Raw genomic sequence first — 22938 nt, forward strand, 5'->3', positions numbered from 1 at the left:
GTGAATTGTGGCATGTATGTGAATTTTTGTTTTCTGTTTTTTTCTTCTTGTTCTCTGTTCCACCGCCAACTCCTTCACCCTTACTCTACCAGTACTTGGGTACAGGGATAAACTATTCACTCACTCAAACCAAAAAGCTTCAGCTAAGGGGAGAATTCACAATCAAGGTATAGTTGCTCTGTTTTGCTCATTCTTACTATCTTAATCCATACTTGACTTACTATACATGTTCTAACCTCTCATTAACCTCTATTCATACCTCTGTAGTGGCTGAAATGTATACCACAATTAGGTTACCACAGATTATTCAGCTTTCCTGAAGTGTGTAGGGAGCTTAGTGTTGCAAGAACAGTTCCCGTTGTGGTGTGGAAAGGCAGGTCTTACTGCCTGCAGCTTTGAGGTTTAGTGGTATCTTGATTCATGCTTGGTGTGCTGTATTAGCTGATGACAGAGCTTTTAGCCAGCACTGAAATGCAGCATTGACCCCAATTACTGCGGTGGGTAACATTCAACTTTTAGTCAGCCACAGTTGTACAAATATTAGAAGAGAGGTCAGTAAATATATAAGCCTTTGCTGAAAAAGCAAATGACAGTATGTTGCTTACTATTGAGAATTTTACTTTGAAGTGTCCATTAGTCAATACACAAGCTTGATATTAGATGGCCTACATGGAATCTGCACCTGTGGAACTCCACATATATCATATACCGTTGATAATTGATTATCAACGGTAACCTTTTAACAGATAAAAAGAGACTTACCATGAGCTCTGAGGTTGTTAATCGATGATACATGCTTCTGCTGAAGCCTATTTTATTTAAAAAATGTGTTTAATAACATCATGTGTAGCGTATTTCTTATGTAGGAATTTCTCTAAGGAAGAATATTTACCAATTGGAACGTTTCTGCAAACAAACTACAGCAAATGAGCCCAGCAGCCACTCCCATGACGCAACAGAGTTCTCTCCGTATACTCTCAAACTTCTTATATACACTGGCGGCCAAAGGTTTGGATTAATGTACAGATTTTGCACTTATGGAAAGAAATTGGTACTTTAATTTACCAAAGTGGCATTCAACTGATCACAAAGTATAGGACATTACTGATGTAAAAAACAGCACCATCACTATTTAAAAAAGTTAATTTTTATCAAATCTAATTTCCAGCAGCCTGCATCTTATCCTTGAGTGATCATGATAAATTGCTAATTTGGTACTAGAAAATCACTTGCCATTATATCACAGCTGAAAACTATTTGGTTTTTTAAATGAAGCTTAACATTGTGTTTGTTTTTGAGTTGCCACAGTATGCAATAGCATGCGTTCAGGTCGTGATCAGTTGAATGCCACTTTGGTGAATAAAAGTAACAATTTCTTTCCATAAGAGAAAAATCCATACATTATTCCAAACTTTTGTCTGCCAGTGTATATGCAGGGTGCTCAAGAGTCCTGGAAATCCTGGAATTTTGCAGTGCAGTTTTCCAGTTATGGAACAGTCATGGAAAAATACCTAAATGTCCTGGAAAATAATAATTTGTTCTGGAAAATATTTTCGTATAACGAAACTAACATGGTTTGTGCAACATGTACAGACACATAGTAACGATTGGGATGGCTGTCAAATACACAAATTTGTATCGTTTTGTCACTGCCGGCAGCTCCATATTATGAAACAACATCAACGGTTTACTGTCATGAATGAAGCCCTGTCACGTATGTTCAATGAAATTGGTCGGACTGCAGATTTTTTTGAAAATGAGTTCACACCCGAGGTGGTAGTGTGGTGATCGGCTTTACACCTCAGATTGTGAATTTGTAATAATTCAATGAGCAGAGTGCGTTTATATTGTGGTTACGACATGCAGGGCCCTGTGATTTCCACGCTGCAGAAAACATTGACAGAATCGCTAAATCCAGTCATGCCGACATATTTGGGGTTAAAATTAAAGTTTGAATGTAAAATTAATTAAATTAAAATCACAAAGTATTCTAGTGTCATTATTAAACTGCAAAATGCTGCGATTTGAGTAAATATATTTTCTGCATGTGCTGCACGTTTCAAAGTGAATGTGTGAACCTGGCCACTCATACACTGAAAACACTGCATTATGATCATCACGTGTTTGTGTAGTAAATGACATAGAGTATAGCATTCTGAAGCATGCTGCACATATGGACTGTATATATTTAATTATATTTCAGCTTTTGTGGGTTTAATAATCACACTGGGCCATAAAGCTATCTGTTTATCTGGAGCTGAGAAACTACTGTCAAAAAATAGAAATGGTGAAGAAAAAACAACAATATATTACTACTGTATAGATATGTAATATTTAGTGTTATTAAATGTAATTAAATAATAATAAAGCAATATCTCACATCTGTGATCATCTGTTGTGCAGTCCACAAATTATCTCCAATGTTGTTTTGGATTGTGCTGAGTATTTTGTATTAAAGCACTTCATTTGATAAACATAATGCAATGTTATGTTGAAAAATGTAAATTATATTTTCATTTGATGAAAGTTTTAATGAATTCAATTGATTAAACACCATTTTGATATTAACATTTAATTAAATTGTCAAATTATAAAAAATAGTCATTAAAACTATAGTTTTGGAAAGTTGTTAAGGACAACTGCTTTGTGCATGACACAAGTATTTTTTTCCAACAATTGTTTACAGACAGATTGTTTCAGTCTTAATTGACTATATCACAATTTCAGTGGGTCAGAAGTTTATATACACTAAGTTAACTGTGCGTAATCTGACTATACATTTTCTTTACATAAAGACTTTACTTAATTTTTGACCTACACTACCATATAAAAGAAGTCTCTTCTGTTCACCAAGACTGCATTTATTTGATCCAAAATACAGTAAAAACAGTGATATTTTGAACTAGTTTTACAATTTAAAAGAACAGTTTTCTATTTGAAAACTTCAGTGTCTCATGATCCTTCAGAAATCATTATAAGACGGTGATTTTCTAATATGGGCATATTTAAAGTGCATTTTACTCATTTAACCTGAACACATATTTGCAAGCGCAAGCTTTGTTGATGATAATGAGGCAGCATAAACACTAGTTAAAATATAATCTAAACGTTCATATTATTTTTATATCATATTACATGTCATATTTATATCATACAGCATACAATTTAAATACCTGCTTTAGCCGAAACAACATTTACATGTAACTAAAACTTGCTTATTTGGACATATTTCAATACACTGAATCCTGGCTGCCAAGTCTGGAAACAGTCCCAGTAGTAAAATATGTACACGTTTATATAAAATAGCATGTCAACTAATGAAAACTAAATGACTTACTCGTCCGAAATTGTATCCTCGGCTGGATCAAGTCTCTCTTCAAAATACAAACGTTCATCGGAGTCCCGCTCTTCTTCTGAGGAAAATGTTACTTCTTCGTCACTATCCAGGAGTTTTCTCACTTGTGTATCGTGCTGTCTTTCTAACGTGCAGATAAGTGAATGAACTATGTTTTTAAGGCACAGTCGGAGGCGTTTATCGTTTGATTTGATCGTCTCAGCACATTAGCGTATGAATGGCGCGCTCTGCTGGTGGGTGTGATCACATTAGATATAATTAGCTGTGCTAGTAAAAACTGTACATCGCTTTGTTTCATACAGATTACATTGCAGGAGAATATTTGTTTTAAATTTGAATTGGTTTATTTAAATCTAGACATTTTAAGCTTTCTTTAGACATATGATTCATGTTTGTGTGATACATTTTGTTGACGTGTTTCAGAAATATGCTTGTGAACACAGAGACAGCTGACAGCTCACCCTTTTTATTTTCTTTATTTTACAAAAGCACAAGATTTTGTTGTTTTGAGTGTACACAAATAAAAGTAGACCCTTTATATAGTCTCTAATGATGTCTTACACTTATCTGTATGCCCCAAAATTATGGAGAATTTTATGTTGTTTCCGCTGTAATGATGAAAAAATCCAGAGGGTTAAGCAGCTTGGAAAATTCCAAACAATTATGTCAAGCCTTTAGACAATTAGCTTCTGATAGGAGGTGTACTGAATTGGAGGTGTACCTATGGATGTATTTTAAGGCCTACCTTCAAACTCAGTGCCTTTTTCCTTGATATCATGGGGAAGTGAAAAGTCCTCAGAAAATAAATTGTGGACCTCCACAAGTCTGGTTCATCCTTGGGAGCAATTTTCAAATGACTGAAGTTACCACGTTCATCTGTATAAACAATAGTATGCAAGTATAATCGCCATGGGACCACGCAGCCATCATACCGCTCAGGAAGGAGAAGCATTCTGTCTCTTGGAGATGAACTTAGTTTTGTGCGAAAAGTCCAAATAAATCCCAGAACAACAGCAAAGGACCTTGTGATGATGCTGGAGAAAACAGGCAGACAAGTATCTATATCCACAGTAAAATGAGTCCTATATTGACATAACCTGAAAGACTGCTCAAGTAAGAAGCCACTGCTCCAAAACCGCCTAAAAAAGCCAGACTACAGTTTGCAAGTGCACATGGGGACAAAGATCTTACTTTTTGTTGAGATATCCTCTGGTCTGATGAAACAAAAATGTAACCATTTGGCCATAATGACCATCATTATCTTTGGTGGAAAAAGGGTGAACATCATCCCAACCGTGAAGCATGGGGATGGCAGAATCATGTTGTGGGGGTTCTTTGCTGTAGGAGGGACTGGTGCAATTCACAAAATAGATGGCATCATGAGGAAGGAAATGTATGTGGATATATTGAAGCAACATCTCAAGACATCAGCCAGGAATTTCAAGCTTGGTTGCAAATGGGCCTTACAAATGGAAAATGACTCCAAGCATAATTCCAAAGTTGTGGCAAAATGGCTTAAGGACAACAAAGTCAAGGTATTGGAGCAGCGGTCACAAAGCCCTGACCTCAGTCTGATTGAAGAGTTGTGGGCAGAACTGAAAAAGTGTGTGCACGCAAAGAGGCCTACAAACCTGACTACATTACACCAGTTCTGTCTGGAGGAATGGGCCAAAATTCTAGCAACTTACTGTGAGAAGCTTGTGGAAGGCTACCCAAAACGTTTGACCCAAGTAACAAGTAACAAAAAGTAACAAAATAAATAATTTAAAGGCATTGCTACCAAATACTAACAAAGTGTATGTAAACTTCTGACCCACTGGGAATGTGATCAAAGAAATAATTCTGAAATATATAATTCTCTCAGCTATTATTCGTACATTTCATATTCTTAAAATAAAGTCGTGATCCTTAGACAGGGAATGTTTTCTACAATTAAATGAAAAACTGACTTGAAATATATTTGGCTAAGGTGTATGTAAAGTTCTGACTTTTACTGTTTAATGACCTCTAGTGTGTTTTTGTTTAAATATTACACCCATTAGGCACATAAAATGTCCTGGAAATGTCCTAGAAAATTGTGACTTGAAAGTGTGGGAACCCTGATTTACATATATCTGAATATTTTGCAATATACGTTATATTGTACATATTTGTTCAATCCTATCAACATCTTTAAATCAATAGTTTTATATTTTTCATGTAATTTGCAATGTGTCATGGGATTGTAGTTCTTTTCCTCATTAAAGACATCAGAGCTGGTTTGTTTGGTTCATTGCTTTGAACTCCGTTATGAAGTGTTTTATGAAATCCCCATGGAAAAAATGTATAAGAAAAATACTTCCAGAACCATGATAGCTGAAAAAGTGGGCGGGAACTGTTGCACTCTATTTTGGTTAATCTGATAACACTTGCCACTATCAATAAGAGTGCAGTACTCTCAGCTACATTTTACACATTTAAATGCATTCTGCTAATTTTCCCCCAAAATCAGTGCAGAAAATGCAAAAACGTCCAGCAGATTCTGGGCCTTGATACTTTATCATCCTCATCGTACTTGAATCCTGCCTAACCTGTTTTTACATGCATCTGTGTTATTTCCTCTCTCTGAAAGGTGTGTGGGCTAGTCTGCGCTCTAGCAGCAGATTCGGTCAGCATCCCGCTACTCCCGACATGGGCGCACGGTTGGCTGGCAAGGATCTGGCGCCCCCTACAGGCATTGAGAACATCCAGGCCCAACTCCTCAAGCATCAAGCAGCTCTCTACATCTTTGGCGAAAAGTCTTACCACAGGGTAAAAGCATAACACTCACTCAATTAGATCTTTGATAGAAAAAGCCAGAGATTTGATGCTTCCCTTGCATGTTGAACCTTTGTAATTTTACAAGAATTGAGGCCAAATGTTGTTACCAGAGAAGTGACCCAAGAAGTGTTCATTTCTTAAAGGCTTTTTCATCACTAAAGTGTGCCAGTTCATTTCACTCTGAAATACTTGGACAGTGTTTTACATAGAGCATAATGTGTTAGATATGGACCACCTAATAGACATTTATAAAAGCCATGATTTATTGATACAATTGGTCTTTTTTGGAAGAAATTGTATTACATTTGGACGTTTGAAGGAGCTTTGTGCTGCTTTTTACCTTATTGATAATGTGCTTATTTAATAGTTCAACGTGAAAAAAAAAATTGATGGTCAAGTACTATAGTTAACGGTTACATAAACTTATTTGGAGTTATTTGGCTGGTCCCACCTAGTGTATAAACTGTGTTTTGAATTCTTGTGGCCAGTGAAGTGGATGTTTATTTTAATTCATATTATTATGATAGTTGTTCTGCTTACATTTATGGTCTTGGATAGAATATGAAAAAGAATGGCCAAACCTTCTACTTTATGATCTAACCAGTCTTGAAATTAAACAAAACCAATATATTTGTGCCGATTGCTTTTCCATGACAGGGCTTAAAGCTGAACTCTGCACTCAACTGTGAACTGGTACCAGTGGAGTTTGCAGACACAAGACAGGTGAAGGGCTCCTTCAAGAAGCTTCTGAGGGCGTGTGCGCCTAGTTCCATGTCCTCAGACACAGAGGACTCATTTCTAAAGGCTCTGGAGGAGAGCGAATGGATGTTGCAGGTCAGCACTCAGTTTACATATCTTATTTCTTTCATTTACATATATATAGAGGTTTTTAGAGTTTTAAATTGATTTAGTTTGTATATGTATACCATTTTCAATTTGTCTTTTTTTTTTCGATAAGTTTTAGTTTGATTTCACTCCATGATTGTTAGTTTTAGTTTAGTTTTAGTTTAGTTTTTTAAGTGTTTCAGTTGCAGTATATTTAGTTTGTGGTAGTATTTTAGGGTTGTCATAGCTCTTTTCCACCACCGGGCTGAATGGTTCTGAGCACGGTGAAGAATGGTTCCTGTAGCATTTCCACTTGAGCACGGTTCGGCATGGTAGTATTACAAACCGTTCTCAGGCAGGATTTCTCGGCACGGTTAGCTAACCATACTCAACCATGCTGGTGGAATGGCTTTAGTAAGCGGCGACTCAAGATTGTCAATTTGCCAGCCCCAAGGTAACTTTAATAAACTTTTATACTGTATAATGCCAATAAATGTTCTTTTTAGCTAGTCTGGGAGCTTTTACCTTTCTGTGTGTTCGTGTCCTTTGGCATGCACAGCATCTGATATTAAACCTCTTGCCTTTCCTATGGTTTTCATTAGTGTTCCTATTATTATTATTATTATTATTATTATTATTATTCCACTCTTGAGTCTATGGCAGCCCATATAACCGCTTGCAGGAAAGTTATGAAATTTGGCACACATATAGAGGACAGTCTGATCTGTTACCACAGCAAATTTGCCGTTTCTACCTCAAACCGTCTAGCACCACCAACTGCCGAAATTTGCACTCATGTTTATGTTAATAACTTTTGAACCGTGAGTCCTAGAAACAAAATTCTTGTTTCCTCTGATTCCTTGGCTCAAAACTGCCATTTTAAATGTTTTGAAAGCATACTTTTTTGAACTCCTCCTAGACTGTTTGTCCAATTTGCATGAAAATTGTATCATCTAGAGGCACTCACGACAAAGTTATTCACAGAATTTTGATAAACCATACAGTTTTCGAATGGTGTTTCAACAAATTCAACGAAGAACGGGCAAAATTTTACTTGAGGCTGTATCTCTGCAACGCTTTGAGGGATTAGGACGAAACTTGGTACATGTCATCACCATTAGGCCCTGAGATTACCTGCAGCGTTTTGGCACACTGCCCCCTACTGGTCATTTGCATTATAACTCTTGAACGCTTTCCTGCATGATAACCATCATGCCCAGATACTACCTGAGCAGTTTCAGAACAGCGCCACATACTGGACAAAAATTCTAAGAACCATCTGCTTTTGGTTAATTTTAAAATAAATCTTACTCCTCATACACTGTTCATCGGACTCAAACCAAAAACATGTCACAAAGATTCTTTTGCTGCTCATGGTGCCAATAATTGGCTTGACCACGGTATTGCTGCTTGCAGCTATATTTGTGTTTTCTTTCCTTTTTGTGAATTGGGACAAATCTATCCTGTCCTTTAGCAGAGTGAAAACCTGTGGAAAAGTAGTCCTAATAATATTAGTAGTCCTAATATTGAGGAAGATGCGATCCTCCTCAATAGCACACTGGCTCCAATGTTTCCCTCTCACGCCATCGGCAACTTACGTATTTGTTACGTACCTTTTAATCCTGATTTGCAGGATAATTTTGGAAAAAGAAATTGTAACCATGCCAACTGGCTCAGATTGGCACAGTTTCGCATTGAGAACCGTTCAGCCCGATTGTGGAAAAAGAGGCTCAAATTAACATTATTTTGATATTGTTAACACTGTTATATTTCTCATGGCTCTCTTTTGTTATTGCTATCTTGTACCATTTTCATGTTTAATGAAGGTGGGTTGTAAAAGTTTGAAGTGTGATAATGTACTGGATATCAAAAACTAAAATTCATTTGAGGGCATTTTTTATTTTAGTTTTGAAATCTTGATCATTTATATAAGTTTTTTTTTTTTTTCAAATATTTTCATTTATTTTTCCAATAACACTGGTCTATATTGGCTAGTGGCTACAAAGACATACTGCAAAGTTTTAGGAGTGACAACAGCATTTAGACAGACTGGCATCAAAATGTACAAATGAGGCAACTGCGTTAACAACTAGTTGGTCACGTCAGTCACACCTGAATCTTTTGGGAGTGAAATCAGTTCCACTCCAATAAATAAAACTGAGCGTCCATGAACAGGATTTGTGACGCAAATCTCGTCATCAGTAGATTGCTCTAGCACTGAATGAATGCAGTCCGATTTTCTAACCGCACATCTTTGAACGCGCAGAATGCACATGTGCCTGGGATTATTTGCACTAATTAGTGGGTCCACAAGGTGGCAACCTTCACATCTGACCTGCTGTCACGAAAGAAACGCTAGAAGATGTAATCGGCGATAAACATCAGGAGATGAAGATATGCAAGTCAAGAGCGTATGTGTGAGGAGGTCAGGAGATACCTGCATTTGTAACTCAAGTCTGAAGGAATATAAAGACATATTTATGGGTCTAAATTCCTGAACTGAAATGGTCCAGTATCTTATAGAAGTCGTGTTGCGTATGTGCCAACCGCCTGTGTATGTGCGTTCAGTTATATGAAGTATACTTTGACAGGCTCGTGTTCGACTGTTCGCGTAAAAATGGAGGTATACCTAGGGCATTATCCATGTCTGTGTACAGAAAGGGACTAGGCACTTAAAAGAGGAGTGACAACTGTATTTTGCTGCACAGTGTGTATGTGACCACTGTTACCTCTGTACATTCATCCCTCTGTTCAGCGTTAAACAACCATGCACCTTCCCATTACTGTGACCCAGGCCTATATGTCGCAAAGCCATTGGCAGCAATGTAAGAAAATTAGACACATCGTGGCCACTGTCTGACATTCTTCCCCAAGCTTCTAGTAAAGATGGGAAAATTGCATGACACAATTAGAGCAGAAGTAAAGATACTTACCAAGCTTAAAAGCCATACATTCACAAGCCCCTTTGCCCCTACAAGCCACCGTTCCTCGTTCACTATATCTTGAAAGAACTCTGCCAAGACACTTCAGAAATCTTAGTCAGCAGTGAACATTACAATATATGCACAGGAACAGCTAAATTTAGAATATGTTGTGTTTTGTACTCCGTATGTCTCAAACAGCTACACAAGCTTCTACAGCTGGCTCTGGTTGTGGTGGAGTTGTTGGACAGTGGATCATCTGCACTAGTTAGTCTTGAGGATGGCTGGGATATCACCACTCAGGTAATCATTATCGCACACACACATATCCTACAGCACACCACCATTTAATGGTCCAGCTCATTCAGCATTGTAGATGCTCATTTTAGTCTTTCTTTCATTCTTTATATAATTTCTGCACCATTAGCAGTACCAAAAGGAACAACTTAGACAATTCCCCACTGAACAGCTTATTAAAGGCGGTCCAACCCCAAACTCATTGGTTGTACCAGCAGTTTACATATGGGTCCGCTCAAACAAATGTTTTGAAACCTCCACAGAGTCATTGTTTGCACTCTTTTCAGTTTCTGTTTTCTCTGCACATTAAACTGGAATAAGATAAATTAATTTAAAATAGAAAAAAATAAAAACTTCACCTTTGAGAATTATTTTAAATGGACCCTATCTATTGCAGTAGAGCATAATTGTCCAATTTTTGTAGTCAGAGCTCACATTTTCCATGCCATTTGCAGAAATATTTTTGAATGTCAACTGGGCTTGTAAAGTTGAGCTGTGCTGTGGACAGAGCCAAATTTAGGCACATGTCTGAACAATGCCTTTTACTTTCACTTTCTGTGCCTCTTGTTGCCATTTTCTCTGTAGGCCTGTTCTGCAATACTTTGCCTAAATAGGCTCCATATGTCTGGCTCTTTAGTGGAGAACAAAACCATGATCTTATGTCACATGGCCTTGCTTTCGATTTTGGAAGGCTTTTGTCTACCCTCTGAAATTGCTTAAGATTAAAGTCTTTATTTAATTCCTGGCAACAGATCCTATGGTAAGAGTATAGCTGTATTCACGCTTACTTGTAGTTACAGAAAGGGGCTTCCACGTGACTCGTGTCAGCGTTGCCCAATACATTGAACAATAATGTATAAATACATGTTTTGAATTTTAACTGTGCACACCTAACACTTTCTAGCCTTACAAACTCATAAATTAGCCTCTCTGGTCTGCTACAATTTTCATGTTGAGCTTAAAGTGGTGCTTGACAAAGGCATTGAGTGGTGCACTGATGGAGAAGCCCCTTAAGAAGAAAAAACTATTCCCCAAGAGACTGGAGGCCTTCCAGTTAGAAAGACTGGCTTGCAAACCAGGATTTTAAATACATATACATATTTGTAACTAACCGATTGCCCTTGGGCCAAAGAAGGCCAACTGGGATCAAGACAGGATCAGAGGTTTCAGAACCAAGATACTCATTCTCCAATTTATCATATTTAACTACCAGCTTACCTCAACAGATCAACAGAAAAATGGAGAATCGTCAGTACTGGTTAGTAGACGAAATCAGGGCTCTTCAGAATATTTGGCCTAATGAAAACTTTGCAAGTTCAGATCGATGGCGAAGATGTGATTTAGAATTTTGTTGCCAAACTTGCCAAGTTGTTTATCTAGCACATAGTGGTACCGGTTCAGGAAAAATGTAAAATAAATTGTGCACAGTACAAATCCTTGTTCATTTCGAGGGCTAGCTAGTCTGTAGAGTCTGATGAATCAGCTTGAGCTTCCCTCTTGCTTGTGAAATGGGCTGGGTGTGTGAAGTTGGCACATTGTAATTTTGTTCCTCACATTTTGGTTTTGGTGAGGATTATTCCACATGGAGTTCTGAAAAAAAAAAAATGTGGTACATTGCATAAACTTCTGATGGTTAATTTTCCACTTGGGGAAAAATCGTTAAAAGATGTGCAAGTCTCGACAGTTTGTATGTCTTTTAATGCTCATATGCTCAATTTAATTCAGCGGGGGTCAGATTATTATTCTTGCAATTCAATTTAAACCATGCAATGTTGCAGTTCTGTCCAACTGCCAGTTAACTCCATTATATTTACTTACATTTGGCGCTTGTGGTTCTGACTCCTGGCTATCTTCTCTACTTCTCTCTCAAAATGTTGCTGTAGGTGGTTTCTCTTGTGCAGCTGCTCAGTGATCCATTCTACAGGACCCTGGAGGGCTTTCAGGTGCTTCTGGAGAAAGAGTGGCTTTCTTTCGGCCACAAATTCAGCCAACGTAACAACCTGACCCTCAGCAGCCAGGGAAGTGGCTTCACCCCCATCTTCCTCCAGTTTCTTGACTGCGTCCACCAGGCAAGCTGGCCATATAAGTAGTCGTTTAGCAGACACTTTTATCCAAATTATTTACAGTATACATATTACAGGATCAATCCCAGTTGAACAACACAATGTTAATTGCCTTAATTAATGGTGATGCTGATGGTTCCTTGCAAGGATCGAACTGGCAACCTTCCATTTTTTCCAGTATTTGTTAGAGGTGGTAGATAGATATCTAGGTTTGGAACCTAAATGTTGTAGGTATAAGAAGGGGTGACTCTCTTACCCTTGTACACCTGAGCAACACACCTTAACCTTAGGTTGGTCCAGTGGAGACTGTCCATGTCAAGTTTGGATAAGAAGTGTCTGCTAAATAACAAATAACCAATTACTCCATCTCTCTCGCACACACACACACACACACACACACACACACACACACACACACACATCCCTCTCTTGTTCCCACCATGCTTTGTCCATGAGCTCACAGCATTCTTGCAGTGTCCAGCCAGTTGAGGAGGAGGAAGAGAAAGACTCAGCTGTCATTATGCATGCACTAGCTTTCCTTTTGTAATCCCTATCGTGGGTAAGTAATTTAGACAGAGTTGCTTGCTCTGCCCCTATTCCTACCCCCCACCATTCTTTGAAATTATCTTACACAGATGGTGTCTCAGCCTGCAGCCAGCATTTTCCATGCTAGAGTGTTTTGCCATCACCTTGCAACATCAGCACATGTTTAGCGCAGCCAATAAGAAACTGCAATTTTGGGGATTACTGTTCCAACCAGTATTGGACAGAAATTGTATGAAGGTTAAGATGTGTTGCATTAGGATCAGTCAAGGGGAGGAAAAGTCCTTGCTCCCTCCAGAGCCATGTGTACCACTCCCATGCTCTTACAGAAACACATTGTTTCTCAGCATCTGAAGGACACAGCAGAGATCCTGCAATGACCACAGAAATATAGCAAAATCATCTGAAAATAGAAGTGCCTCATCTTAGAGGCAGGCGTTGTTTTTGCCAGGAAGTCCAGGTGGCCCAGAGTGTGAGAACTTCTCAAGCTCTTATTTTGAGGTCCTGCTTGGATGCATATCACTCTCACATCATGTCCCTCTTGCTGTTATTTTTGCACTTTTTAAATCCCCTTCAAGTAATCATTTCCTGGGCCTTTACTAAATCATTTACTTGTACTGTGGAATCAGCGTTTGCATGCTCATGTTGTTGAGTCACTGTGGCCATGAAACATCACCAAAAATCTGCTCCAATGTGACACACTGATTTTTTCATTCCAGGTTCATTACCAGTACCCCCTTGAGTTTGAATTTAATCAATACTATCTGAAGTTTCTGGCATACCACTACATCTCCAATCGCTTCAAAAACTTCCTTCTGGACTCAGACTACGAGCGCCTGGAGCATGGTGTGTATGCATCCTTCTTCCTTCTACGAGGAACTTGCATTCCTCCACAATAAAGTATTTGTCTTGTTTTATTGATGTTATTAAGTTATTGTGCAAATGATTTTCAAATCTGTTATTCAAGTAAACTTGGATTTGCACACATATACAACTAAAATAAGCACAAATTCAGAAAATGGCATTTCTCTATGTGGTCAGAGCCGCTAATATGAATCGCATGAAAAACAGCGTGAGAGAGTTTCAAACTTCTCCCGGCTTATATACTGTCTCACGCGGAGACGCTCATCCCTCACACACGCTTGCTGCAGCTAAATTATAACGTGATGGATTGTAACATTGTGAACCATATATATCATATAAACATATACATTTTATTGTGATATAAATCAGCGATATGCAGCTCTGTTAAGAAGAGAGAGTTTGTTTATTTGTGAGTTAAAGATGGATCAAAATCAAGTGAACAAAAGGGGAGATGGTGTAGTCTCAGCCCATTATACAATGCCAAAAAAATGGTTTTTGATTTGTCTTTTTTGGTTTGTTTTCAAATATAAATATCTAAAACTCCTTACGTACATTTACATTATGAGCTATACTGCAGAGGAATGTTATCGGAGAATTTTGAGTATAATATATAATATTTAAATATTTTAAAATGTCTAAAAATCCTTAAAACATGATGCATTGACCTGAGATTCAACAAGTAAGATATTTAGACTTGCTTTCAGAGAATGTATCTTGAATATAAGTATATTTTGTCTTTACTGCACTGACAGAAGTGTAAAAATACACTTATAGGCCTATTCAAGATAATTCTCTGAAAGCAAGACTGAATATGTTGCTTCTCAAGTAAATGTATCTTCTTATAAGGATTTTTAGATCATTTTAAATGTAAAACAAGACAAAAACATTTGATAAAATAGGAGTTTTAGCAGTGTTTTTTTTTAAAAATAAATTAAACAATAAAAATCCAAGTATTTTCTTCCTTTATTTCAGTGAATGTAATTTAGAGGTATTTATAAAAGATGATTTAGCACAAGCTGAATAGTCGGTTAAGAGCTAATGATTAATCGTTGCAATAATCGCTCGAATAGTCGAATAATCATTCTAATAATCGTTAGATTATTCGACTAGCAAAGTAATCGCTAGTTGCAGCCCTAATTACAACAGACACTCGCAAAGTTTACCTACCAGGAACAGCCTCAATGACCTTTGAAAGCACTTCTGCTAAGTACTGCTAGTCTTATTAGACTTGGCTTCTGATATTTTGTTTCACACCTGATCAGGTTACTGTTGGCAGTGTGTGGTTAACAAGTGCCTCTTTGTGTCTCCTCACTAAAGGAACATTGTTTGAGGACAAAGGAGAAAAACAGTCAAAGAAAGGAATCTGTATCTGGGAATATATCAACCGAATGCACCGCAAAAGTCCTCTCTTCTTCAACTATCTGTACAATCCCTCGGAGACAGAGGTAAAGTGTTTGTCTGGGTGTGTGTGGAGGTACTAAAAACGCTCTAACAGCCTTTACCCCAGTGCACTCGTCTGGGACTACTATGTTGACTACCATCCCCAAATACATTCCCATCTCTTTTCCCAGATCACAGTGAAGGATAGTTTACCACAATTGCAAAACAGACTCTTTGACCTTATGAACTTGTTACATGTGCAGGTTGTGAAGGTCTGTAAAAACAACGTAAGAATCAGAAGGATTTAGTTTTAAACACCCATAGTCATGAAAGGAATCATCTCTTTCCTGCTGGTAGAGTTTTTTTTGCTAAGACATGATTATATTTATGGCATCTGAAGTCAAGTTGTTGTGTTTACTACTCTCCAGGCACATGGTATTTTATTTTCAAATCCAGGCAGTGAGTTAAAGGGCATGCATTTTTAACAGAGGCATCATCTCACTGGCAGTGATCCTGTCACGTTGTCAAGTGAATCAGTTTAATGAGAACTGGTTCACCCACATTTAAAAAGAAAGCGTATCCAATGAAGTTAAGGGAGAGAAAGGGGCCATGAGGGCTGTTTCTCCTTTCTTCCCCATTCTTGTTTTCAACAAAACAGTGGACAGCGCATTGCAATGTCTCGTGTTTAGAGTCTGCAAAAAGATTTCTTCAAAATTGAAGAACCAGGGCCGATATTAGGATGCAATCTGTGGTGGTGCACTTGTATGTTTAGGGTGGAATGCCCCTTGATCATTTTGCTGTCATATGGGGGGGCAGGTGGGATGCATCAGAAGCTTCTGGGGTGGGAGGCTGTGGACTCAAGGCAAATCTTGGGGGGCAGTCCCGCCTAGTGTGGGTTGCAAGACTACTGATTTTAAAATGTCGACTTGTCAAGACCATTAGTCAAGACAAATTCGACTCGTTATTAGACAGTAAACAAACACCAGTTCTGAAGTGCATTCTGTGTGCTTGTCGTTCATCGTGAGTCACCCAACTGTATTTCCTACAGAAGCATTTTATATATCACGTGGTGGGCAAATAGACTAATAGTGTCGACTACATTAATTGTAGTTGTCTAGTTTGTGCAACCCTTACCACCTAGTCTCCCTTAGACCCAGCTATGGAGCGGAACCAGCAGCATACCATTTCTGGCTAATCAAAGTTTGAACTGAGATCTCAACTAATTGGTTTCTGTGTTTTCCCTCTTAGATGGTGTTAAAACCACTGATCTCCATCCCCAATCTCACAACATGGGAGTTCTACACAGGGGAGACTCTGTCCACGGGCCCCTCTTACGACTGGTGCATGCTGGCTGTACGCTCTGAGAGCATGGAAGAGCCAGACACAATCACAACTACCAAAAGGAGGATCGTCTGGCCCTGTTACAGCTGTGTGAGCCGTGCCCAGCCTGATGCCATCACCAAACTTCTGGCTGTGAGTCCATATGTCCTTTCTTAGTTTTTAATACTGGTAAGAATGGTAGATTTTGTGGTTGACCTAAGGACCCAGAGAGATGGAAGGCCTTGAAATGGATGCATGTTGTTGCAGGACATTGAAAGGCTGGAGAGGGAACTGGGACAGCCAACTGAGCCCTGGCACAGCACGCTGGAGAAGGCGCGAGACAGCATCCAAGAAGACCTCAAACAGGAGGGCAATGTGAGTGCTGATTCCCTCTTTCCACAGAAGTAGTCTCACAAAGGAACTGACCATTTTACCTGCCAACTTACCTGTATTGTTTTATCCGATTATGTCCCATAGCTGCGAAAGCAGTCAGTGTCCATCTCCGGATTGGTCCCCACCTCCAACCTGCAGGCCTATCAGCGACGCTCCATGTTGCACCTACCTGATAGCGGTCTTGGAGAGGACAGTAGCCCCACTGCTGTCAATGGAGTTAATCGCAGGGCAGCCACACTCTACAATCAGTTTACCCCAAAGAATGAAGACAATAGGTAACAAAGACAAATAACACCTAAATAGAGATTTAGTCTTCTTTTTTGGAAAGTTCAACAATCCATAATTGTAATTCAGGTAGACAAGTCAATAACTTTTTTGTTTAAACAGATCATTTGAGGGAATTCTGTACAAACGAGGGGCATTACTCAAAGCTTGGAAAGCTAGGTGGTTTGTTTTGGATACAACAAAGCATCAGGTCAGGGATTTATTACATTTCTGATATTTTGCTCTTTATCGTTGATTTATTCATTAATTAATTCCTTTCTTTGTTACGTATTTGAAATGTTCTTTCTAGCTGAGGTATTATGAGACTGATGAGGACACGAGCTGTAGGGGCTATATAGACCTGGCTGAAGTGGAGTCTGTTTTGATTGCCACACCAACCATAGGAGCCCCCAAACACATCAGTGAAAAGGCTTTCTTTGATGTAAGTATTGTATAGAACAGAATATAGTTCACACAAAAATGTACAATTCTGTCCTCATTTACTCATCAAAATGTTATTCTAAACCTGTATGACTGTCCCGACGGTGACTGCTGTGTGCATTTTCCATTCACCTTATTGATTTGTAACTAATAGCCCCTAAGAAACATGCATAAAATCTAATTTAGACCAAATAGTTTTCCTAAAAATTGATGTTCACATATGTGGACAGCGGGACTAAGTTGTGACATTTAAAATAATACCATGATATAGAAAGTCAGATTTTGTATCAAATTGTTTATGTTTCCAGTAGTGTTGGTTATTCATGTTTTTGAGACCTTTCAGACATTACATAAGAAATTAGCTGTTTCTCAACGTGCATCTTTTGTGTTCTTACATTCTCGTTCTACGTCATCATCCACTGCCGAAGTTCGATTCCAATCCTGAAGGATTTAATTACCAAGAATGCAGATTATTACCTGGAGGTGTCCTTGAAATCAAGGATGCATCGGATGGTAACTTATGGGCAAGAACTCGGTACTATGGTGGCAGACGAAGGACATTTATCGTTTAGTTTTTTCCTCAAGAGATTCCCGCTGTTAGCTTGCGAAATTCTGAAGGCTCATCAGAGTCGTTATACTCCTTCAACAATAGTTTTTTGGGGGGCATCATTTTAATACAGTAATAAACATGGAGAATACTAGTGGTTAAAGACATTATTCTTTTAACGTGTCACTAGTACTGCAAAAACCTCACTGGTTTGATAATGCCAGTAGTTCTCTCACTGGATTCAAATGTGCTGTGATGGTTAATTGCACAACAAGAATAAAGCAGCACATCCCAAAGCTCGCAATAGATGCGTTCTATGTCCTCTTGTCTTTCCAAGGTAGCTTAGAAGTACTTTCTCTGCATTCTTTGAATTGAGAAATATTAATAATTTTGATTCAAAGTAATGATCAGCATCATCCAATCACTGCCAACCATATTAAAATAAATCCAAATCAATGTACTGATTACCATTGTCCCATGTCTGCCAAACATGTTGAGTGGTCCAAACTTAATTTGCTCCCTAATTAGGGTATAACTTAACCTCTAGTGTGCTATCTGTCTGCACTGGTCTCAGAACAGTTTGAAATGCACCTTGTTTTCATCCTAACTCTGTAAACAGCCTCTGAAAACTAATTTTTCAGTTTTTGGATGAGCCTATATTCCACATACTCATTGTGATCATTGTGTTTAACAGCATGCCTTTTCGCTATAAATCGATTACGTTTTTAAAATGGCATATCGGATGAAACTAGAGACTCTTTTGACTCAACCAGGTTTGAATGTAAACTTAATTAGGTTTATTTTTTGTTTTTCTACCAGATGTATTTTTCTTCCCGTTTCGCCCAAAGAAAAACTCGACTGTGATCGGCGCTCTGTTGTTTTTTCAAATTACTCGGTGCATCGAAAGCTTAACCCTTTAATGACATTCCAGAGTCTCCTGAACTGAGATCAGTCGGTTTAAATGAAATTAAATTATGCATAGCCTATAGCAAAGCCAAAATGCAATTTCCACGCATGTTGACAAGGGGTCTCGGGAGGTTAAATAAAATGACATTGAATGGCCATGAACATTGTCAAATTCCAAAAGGGACAAAAAAGCACAATGAAAGTAGTACATACAACATTTGTGCTGTATTACAAGTATTATGAAGCTATACAGTGGCTTTATGTGATGAACAAACTGAAATTAAAGTCATTATTTGCTGAAAGTCTTCCACCCAACAGTAGCTTTTAAATTTCATTTGAGTTTGTGCATATTTACACTGGCACGATTATGAGATGTGCAAGAACCAATGTCGTTTGGCATCACTGACATTGACCCTGGTTTTCAGGGAATAGAGCCTCAAACTTTAATTGTGCTTTTTGTTATTTTCGAAGCTAAACATACCAAAACAAAAACATTCTGAAAAAGTTATTTTGCGCTTCACGTCAGAACAAAAGCCTTGCAGGTTTTTAATGACTAGAGGGTGTGTAAATGACAGAATATCTATTATTGGGTGAATTTATTCCATTCATCTCTCATCTGTATAAACTACAGACTAACACAACATATCTCTCTTTGTCTTTGGCCATGCAGCTGAAGACCACTAAACGGGTGTACAACTTCTGTGCAGCGGATGCTCAGAATGCACAGCTATGGATTGATAAGATCCAGAGCTGCATCTCAGATGCATGAAGCCCTTTTCCCTAACATGAATCATACCACCTCTCTCACTGCAGGGAGATTCACTGTGCAATTAGTAGGAACATAGTAAAGCCTTCAGTGCCTATTGAAAATCCAAGAGACTCCTTAGAGACACTACAGTAGTGTCATATAAAAACACTGCCCAGTACAGCATTCTGTGGAACTGCATTTACTGTATCCTAATATCAGTGCTGAAAGATTTCACTGAGATTCTGAGCACAAAAGGAGTTGATTGGTAAGATATGCATTGCACTATGCTGAGGCTAGTTGAGCACATTGCTAAATGCAACTTTATAACTAAAGCAATAGCATTAGTTATAAAAACTCGGGGTTCAAAATAGTCGTAACAAGAGGTGTGTTCTTAAAACATCTATTGCTGCTGTTGAAATGCAAAAGTTAGAACCACCAAAACCTGATGAATATATTTAGAAAGATGCACAATGTGTAAAAGGCAAATGATTTGCACTTAATGTTATGCACTCCGGACAAAAAAAAAGGGGGGGTTAATGGGTAACCAACTAGGCATAAGGCATTACGTTTTAACTATAAATAAAAAATCTCTGAGCAGACAACTTTATGCTCCAGTGTTTTTTCTATATTTGCAAAAACATTTTTCAGTATGAATTAAGCATAACAGTTGTTGTCGTTATGTAAATTATTTTTAATCATTAAAAGAGTTACCCATGTGTGTTGGATGGCTATTATTTTATGTAAATATTGGTTCCAGTTTTTATACTCTGTTGTTTTTTTCTAACCTTTTAGTCTAACTTGAAATAAAACACTCATATTTATACTTGGACCAAGCAAAGCACTTCCTGTTTTAGATGGTTGTCAATAAGCAGTTTAATTTGATATGAAGGGATGAACACTATATTTCTCCATTATCCATGAGGCTTCATGTGATGTTTGAGGGCTTGGAACAATAAGGTGTTTTTGTATCTGTAAAGTTTAAAGAAGCATAACTGAAAAATATCAGACTTACAAGATGTCCGTTACTGATCCTAAAAGATGTTACTGTATGTACTATACTTTGTGGTGCCGCTAATGTTTTTGGTTTGTTTACTGTTTTTGGTTATTGTTTGTTTTGCTTTATTTTGAAATAAATTTAAAGACTGCAAGATTTATGTGTATCTTCATTGTCAGTGTGCACGAAACATGCATTACGCAAATACAGAGCGTGAAATCTTCTAGCTATTCAAGCTTGATTTCACACGTTGTTGCATTCCGAAAGGTGTCAGAACGCAGTTCGTATGTATTCTTCGAGCAATGTGGCATTGATATAAAAGGTTTTCTGAGATGATAAAAAATCTAGTTTAAAACAAAAGATTTAGAACAAGAAATGTAATCTTTGTGTCCATGTTGGCTCCATACATACACCGATCAGCCACAACATTAAAACCACCTGCCTAATACCTGCCACCTTCGTGCCGCCAAACCAGCGCCAACCCACATCTCAGAATAGCATTATGAGATGATATTCTTCTCACCACAATTGTACAGAGCAGTTATCTGAGTTACCATAGACTTTGTCAGTTCGAACCAGTCTGGCCATTCTCAGTTGACCTCTCTCATCAACAAGACGTTTCCATCTGCAGAACTGCCGCTCACTGGATGTTTTTTTTGGGGGAACCATTCGGAGTAAATTCTAGAGACTGTTGTGTGTGAAAATCCCAGGAGATCAGCAGTTACAGAAGTACTCAAACCAGCCCGTCTAGCAACAAAATGTATCCATGTGATTATCTAATCTGCCAATTATGCGGCAGCAGTGCAGATACAGGTCAGGAGCTTCAGTTAATGTTACACAGTTCCGGTCCTCGAATCTGATTGGACGAGAGATATTCCATGAGCACTATTGGTCAGACAGCATCAGCACTCGGATTCTTCACAGTGTGTGTATCACTCAGCTTGTGTTCATGCTGTTATTTTTTATATTACATATGTCAGCCAGCAGGTGGTGGCAAAAGATCATTTTTGTGTGTAATATGAGCCAGTTGGTGACAAAGTCATTGGTAGTCATTGTTTACATAGAACTGTGCTCTGTGATCGCTTATATGACTAATACATCACCAAAGCTAGGAAATAGCTTTAAACGGACAACTTCAGGATTAAGCCTCATCACAGCTGATAAACGCAACAACCTGATTTATTAAAGAACTCAAGGTGCTTACCTTTTCTCTGAGTTTCCACATTGGATATACTGTTTAAAATGGCGGAGGACATTACAATTTCTATAGGGCATGACTCTTGTGCACCGGCTATCGCGAAATAGAGAGGAATACCCACGCTTGAACGTCCACCGAGAAAACTGATCTTCAGAAAGCAGACAGCATCTCTGATTGGGTGGCAATAGGTGTATATACTGAATAATTACGTTACAATGCACAGTTAATCCAGATACAAGGAAAAATATTGAGGTATAAAGTACATTTCTCAGTTGTTTCCCAAGTCTTCACTGAATTATTGTTAGATATGATGCATTGATACAGATTTGATGCTGCTGGGTTCTGACTGAGAAGCAGATCTGTATTACAAAATTGAAATAAAATAATTTAATAATTATTACATGATTGAAAATAAAATAATTTGGCTAATTTAAGATGACGCTTAGTCCAAACACACTCAAGCTGTGTGTGCATAATTGTTTTTGTATTTTTGAAATATTTAAAATATTTGTGGGTATATATTTAATATAAAGAACACATTTATTGAAAAATATGTTATTTTATATAGACTACTGTATAATTTGCTTATGATTTCAATGCTGAAAATTCCCCCAAATGGGGACTAGTATTTTTTTTGTTGTTGTTGTTGAGGCATGTCCCTTATTTTGAGAGAGATCAGGTAACAATGTAACTGGTACATCACTCACACTTAGCAAAGAGCACTGTCATTTAAAAAAAAAAAAGTTATTATCTGTTTTTTAATTTTATTCTAACCAGTTATCAATTGAAAAGGAGGTAGCAGCATGCTAGAACCGGAACAAAACAAAATACAATTTCAGCTCAGAACGAATCTTAACGAAAACCATTGGTGTAAAGTCGGTCCAATACTCCGAAATCATTAAATATCAAGCTCAATCGACAGCTTTTGTGGCATAATATTGAATACCACAAAAATTAATTTTGACTTGCACATCCTTTTCTTTAAAAAAAAAAATACAAATAAATAAAAATAATAAGAAATAATCTGGCTCATAATGAGTCACTTACAATAGAAGTGAATGGGGGTAAATTTTTGAACTT

General features: G+C 37.9%; 1 protein-coding gene across 3 annotated transcripts in view; it reads left to right on the plus strand.

The window, feature by feature from the left end:
- Positions 1-20187, plus strand: part of LOC127660117 (myotubularin-related protein 13-like) — a 179503-nt gene extending 159316 nt beyond the window's left edge. For 2 of the 3 annotated variants that reach the window (XM_052150222.1, XM_052150213.1), the window contains 12 exons: positions 5967-6145; positions 6812-6988; positions 10102-10203; positions 12081-12266; positions 13523-13649; positions 14985-15112; positions 16296-16520; positions 16635-16742; positions 16845-17035; positions 17148-17235; positions 17335-17466; positions 19589-20187. In XM_052150222.1, coding sequence (XP_052006182.1) covers positions 5967-6145; positions 6812-6988; positions 10102-10203; positions 12081-12266; positions 13523-13649; positions 14985-15112; positions 16296-16520; positions 16635-16742; positions 16845-17035; positions 17148-17235; positions 17335-17466; positions 19589-19687 — 1742 coding nt within the window. In that variant the 3' untranslated portion in view covers positions 19688-20187. Of the gene's footprint in view, positions 1-92; positions 168-5966; positions 6146-6811; positions 6989-10101; positions 10204-12080; positions 12267-13522; positions 13650-14984; positions 15113-16295; positions 16521-16634; positions 16743-16844; positions 17036-17147; positions 17236-17334; positions 17467-19588 lie in introns of all 3 variants that reach the window. The other variant, XM_052150205.1, reaches the window with a different exon arrangement.
- Positions 20188-22938: the final 2751 nt, after the last annotated feature.

Source organism: Xyrauchen texanus, chromosome 2 (genome assembly GCF_025860055.1).
Source record: "Xyrauchen texanus isolate HMW12.3.18 chromosome 2, RBS_HiC_50CHRs, whole genome shotgun sequence".
Taxonomy (NCBI): domain Eukaryota; kingdom Metazoa; phylum Chordata; class Actinopteri; order Cypriniformes; family Catostomidae; genus Xyrauchen; species Xyrauchen texanus.